The sequence below is a fragment of the Polyergus mexicanus genome, unplaced genomic scaffold (assembly GCF_030449975.1).
Source record: "Polyergus mexicanus isolate NDT 795.1 unplaced genomic scaffold, iyPolMexi1.0 SCAF_21, whole genome shotgun sequence".
Classification (NCBI taxonomy): domain Eukaryota; kingdom Metazoa; phylum Arthropoda; class Insecta; order Hymenoptera; family Formicidae; genus Polyergus; species Polyergus mexicanus.
Genome location: NW_027223341.1, coordinates 1,260,434 through 1,265,156, shown reverse-complemented (window position 1 = coordinate 1,265,156; position 4,723 = coordinate 1,260,434). Strand labels below are relative to the sequence as shown.

At 42.4% G+C, this 4,723-nt stretch overlaps 1 protein-coding gene across 1 annotated transcript; it reads right to left on the bottom strand.

The window, feature by feature from the left end:
• Positions 1 to 738: 738 nt before the first annotated feature.
• On the bottom strand, positions 739 to 4,391 carry Hry (bHLH transcriptional repressor hairy). The gene is made up of 3 exons (XM_070312105.1): positions 3,507 to 4,391; positions 2,606 to 2,701; positions 739 to 2,321 (listed from the first exon to the last, which is right to left on the bottom strand). Exons 1-3 carry the CDS (start codon positions 3,660 to 3,662, stop codon positions 1,485 to 1,487), a joined length of 1,089 nt encoding a protein of 362 aa, XP_070168206.1. The 5' UTR covers positions 3,663 to 4,391; the 3' UTR covers positions 739 to 1,484.
• Between the last annotated feature and the right edge of the window lie 332 nt (positions 4,392 to 4,723).

Sequence of the window (4,723 nt, the reverse complement as noted above, 5' to 3'; positions counted from 1 at the left end):
TGAATGTTTTTGACAAAGAAGAAAAAGAGAGGAAGAGAAAATAAAATACTATTTCTCGTTCACGACGCGCAACGCGATGTGAATAAATTGTGCTGATCTTTATTATCGAATGAGAGAAAAATTCCGGTCCTTTAAGATCCTGTAAGGATCCCATACTGTTTGAGCAAAACTCCGTAGGAGGCAGCAGGTTCCTGGCATTTGGTACTTTAGGCAAAGGGAGAGATTTTTTCGGGCCTGGTCAGACGTAGAGTGGTCTTTTCGCCGGGATCGGTTCACTCTCGCCTGTGAAGTTGGGTTTCTCCGTCAGATGGCGACACTTTAGCGCCAGGAATCTCGCAGCCGAGCAGCAGGATCAGTCTCGCTTGAGACGTGCAGCGTATCGGACGTATAGGGACGCGTAAGTTTAAGATCAAGAAGCGCAGCTATTTTTATTTTAGATTCTTACAAAACTATATTTTTTTATTCGCATTTTTTTTTTAAAGATTTATAATATTGAATTTTTATACGCTGCATATATATTTAGTTTTTAAGATTTTATTATTAAAAAATAATATAACTTTGCTTCGCGCACGCAATTATATTCGGTTAAATTGAACGAAATGAAAGAGAGAGAGAGAAAAAAAAGAATATTTAAATGATTATAATGAAGGTAATAGGGATTGAGGAATTGATTGGGCGATTAATTTATAATACGAACAAATTATGTTTCGAGAAAGAGATCAACGTTTATTTGATGCTCTTGCAATAGTAAGCGTCAGTTGTCTATTCTCATAATAGAGAGGAATTATAAATATAACCTCTTTGCACTCGTATAAATATAAATAACGTGTTCTTTCGCAATTAGTTCTCATATTTACATTCATACATTTCTCGTACTCACGCGACTGCTAAACTTAAAAAATACTAAGCCTAAAAAATATCGTAATAACTAAAAACATTCTTCGTACTTACAACGATATACTACAAATCGTCTAGTATTTTACGTACAAGAAACAGAATGGAAGACCTCGGTGATTCTTGTTGCATAAGGCACTTAAAATATTAATATTTGTATAACTTATGTACAAAAGGAAAATCGGGGAGATGAGAAGGGGAGCAAAGGAAAATGACGATGCGAGATAAGACGGAAAAGACTAATTTCACGATATCTCGGAGAAAGCATACACGCTCATCTCCGGCACACCAAAATTTAATATATTTACAAGGCACTATTAATAAGGCTGCCTCATTGGCTACTGGCCGATCGTGTACGCGCAGGATTAAACTCATGTCTTCTAACGATCCTCTAATTTTCACGGACGGGATCGCGAGTCCATCATCATCTACGTTATTGAGGAACATGTTTTTTTTTTTTCTTTCGCGGAATTTCTTATACGATGCGTAAACCGGCAAGTTTCAATTAGCACATTCTCAGATTTGACCATCGACACTATATATCACTTTGATTATTATCACGCACGTGCCCGTTTCTCCTTCCTTTCTCTTTACCACGGTCTCCACGGTTTATCCTCGACCGCCGGCATCACGCTCTTCCTTATTACGAGCGCGAGAGGTTTTTGAAGGGGAGGACTGTAGACGCGCGGATCGAACTCTGGATCGCTGGTATAACCATTCGCCGGGGATGTCGCGACATCTCTGTGACTGTTGGCCGGGCTGTAGGTGGTAGATTGCTCGCGGAAGGACGTAGGGGGTCCCTCGAACGCTACGGGGCTCCCCGCTGACGTGGACGTGGAGCTGGTGGACGAGGTCGATGATGACGCAGATGCCGTGCTGGCGGTTCTCTGAGGGATCGGGATGAGAGTTGGTAACGGTGAGCTCGGCGCCGGAGATGACGACGGCGATGACGGATCCGCGGCTTTCGCTCCCGCCGGAAGTACCAGGGCGATGTCGCCGTTCGGCAGTCTGGTCGGGACCAGTTGCAGGCCGGTGCCATTGGCATTAGTGAAAAAAATGCCATTCGATTGCTGAACTTGAATCCGCGGGGTTGCGTCAACCTGAGGCAGGATATGCACTTGTAATTGCGTCGTCGGAGGCGCCGGTTGAACAGGCTGCTGAGTCGTCGTTTGGCCGTTGTTGGTATTGGTTTCAACCGGACCCAGACACGAGGCCAAGTGAGCTATCAGACGTCTCTTCACCGAAGCATCCAAACCGGGAAATTTGCTAACCTCGCTGGCACACTCCGTGTAACCGGCGCGAAATTTATTGAGTATGTTCGGATCTGTCGCAGCGGCCATAGCGACCTGCTGCCGTTGAAGGTTTTCCAAATGTTTGACGGTCAATTCCAAAATGTCAGCCTTCTCGAGCTTCGAATGTCTTGCCGGCTGTAACAGAAAGAACGAAAAAAGACGATTAGACGATCTGATCGATGAAATATTAGTAGAATGCGTGGAAAATATAAAATTTGGAAATAGAGAGAGAGAGAGAGAGAGAGAGAGAGAGAGAGAGAGAAAATAAAAATCTGGAATAAAAGATAGTTTTCACAAGAAATTTATATTTTATATTAAAATTTCAAAAGAATTAGAAATTTTTTAATATTTTTTTACTATTGCGTCCTTGCGAAAATTATGTTCTATACAAAATAAATATATAATAGCAGGATACTTACGTCTTTTTTCATAGATTCCAATACGAGGGTTTTCAGGTCGTTTAAACTGCTGTTGATACGGGCCCGGCGTCTTTTTTCCATAATGGGTTTATTGCTCTGTAAACAGAAATATTCCAGAAATAATAGTTAGAAATCTCATAAAATTCGATCGGTCAGAAACAAAGTTAGAAACGTATATCGATGAATGCGCCGAAAACAATAAAGTGCCACGTCGAAAAAAATTCGAAAAAAAAAGGAAGAAACACCTCGGGTTTATGAAGGGTCTTCTCATAACGGTTTATCATTGAGATTACAACAATCTAACACAAGTCTCTAATGGTCATTTTCGCAATGATTAACAAAAGTAACCGTTATTTTATGCCACTTTTTTTTACGACAGTCTCCTTTTATTCTTTTTCTTTCCGTTTCATTTTTTCATTTTTTATCCGACAACACGTGTGTTTCGGGATCTTAAAAATAGCCGAAAGACGCTATCGTTATATGACATTGTTGAACTTTAAGAACGTTGATCTTTTTCTTTTCTATAGAGTTATAAAATTTTTCTCGTCTCACAAAACTTAACATAATTATTGTGAACCGATGATTAAGAAATTATTGAAGCTTATTGACAATCCCTTTTTAAGAAGAGCAAATGCCGAGTAAGTATGAATCGAGCGATGTTCTATTTTACTTCGGATTGATTTTACTCAAAATATTAAATATGCCAATTTATCTCGTTCAAGTATCTCACGATTGAAGAGAAAATAATTTTGTCATAGCGAGCATTAATTTTGTAATATGTAACTAATCGCCATCTTTTTCCGTATCACGAATAATCCAGATCAATTGCTTGAAAGTGTAAAGAATGCAAGATGGAAGGGAAGAAATTTTTTCATATCTGACGATAAGAGGTGACACTAACCCGTCGATTTTCTCCAGATCTCCTCGTAGTCGTCGCGGTAGTCGGAGTAGTTTGCGCCGGAGGCTGACCAGCTTCCTGTGGCACGTGTTGCGCGGGTGGTGTTGCACCGACGGTGACTCCGCCCGTCGGCATCGTGGCACCCACTCCGGTCACCATTATTAATATTTTTTTTTTTTTTAATTTATTTTCAGTATCACTGAGAACCCGCGGAAAATTCCCAAGTCAAATAATCCCCGCCGGCGTGAAAGCACTATTCGTATATGTATAACCGAAGTCAATCACTTCACTGATAATCCAAGTCCGTTGCGCTCGGTGCCTCCTTTCTCTCTCTCTCTCTCTCTCTCTCTCTTTTTTCTCGCTCGCTCGAACGCTGTCAATCGATGCACGGAACAATTGATGGAGAACGTGAGTCGACGGTGAGTTGAGATAAAGCGATGAGAGAGAGAGTATATGCGCTCTTTCTCAATCGTTTCTTCTCGTCAAATGCTGCCGAAAGTGCGACCGCTCACGACTGGCGTCAGAGCTCGACTAACTCGACGAGCGACGAGCGTCTTCTATCGTGCCGTCGGAGCGTGGCATGCCGATGGAATGCTTAGTGCTGGTCCTTGGTGGTGGGATATTCAGCGGCGAGAGCAACGAGTGGGGAGACTTAGCGCGTGACGCTGGCTTACTCCTACCATCGAATTCTGACGGCACCCTTTAAGGCCCCCCCACTCCGGACTTCGGTCCCCTCTGTGGCGCGCGCGCGCGCACCACCGACGACTGGGACCCCCCTTGGGATCCTTCGAAGCCGTGAGTCGAGATCGAACTTTGCCGACGAGATTGACGTCTGTGATTTCCAATGGAATTTTCGATCGCTCTTTTTTTTTTTTTCCCCTCGTAACTTTGGTCGATCGCTCACTTGATCGCTCATTTGGTCATTTTGATTCTCTATCATTAAAGTAAATTATTGATGCAATTGTGTAGCAATCTTTCACCGGATCATCGGTTATTATCAACGCCAATTTTGAATACTCGAATCCATAAATATTCTCGATGTAACATCTGATCTGAAATTATTTATACATTCTCTATTCGCGATGACGACGCTGTTTAACATAAGCTCGCACCCAGGAATAATTCCTCGCTGCACCGTAGAGAACGAGAAACAATGAGACGCAACATTTTTCCACGGATCGACGCGATTAGTCTCGCCAGCCGTCTCTGCAAAGGCCGTT

What these genes read in the sequence shown, in the direction of transcription:
- Hry (XM_070312105.1), bottom strand. Translation starts at nt 3,662, where the DNA reads ATGGTGACCGGAGTGGGTGCCACGATGCCGACGGGCGGAGTCACCGTC. An exon ending in GATCTGGAGAAAATCGACGG is followed by an intron (nt 2,702 to 3,506) that starts GTTAGTGTCACC and finishes TTCTGTTTACAG; the next exon opens with AGCAATAAACCCATTATGGA. An exon ending in TGGAATCTATGAAAAAAGAC is followed by an intron (nt 2,322 to 2,605) that starts GTAAGTATCCTG and finishes TTTCTGTTACAG; the next exon opens with CCGGCAAGACATTCGAAGCT.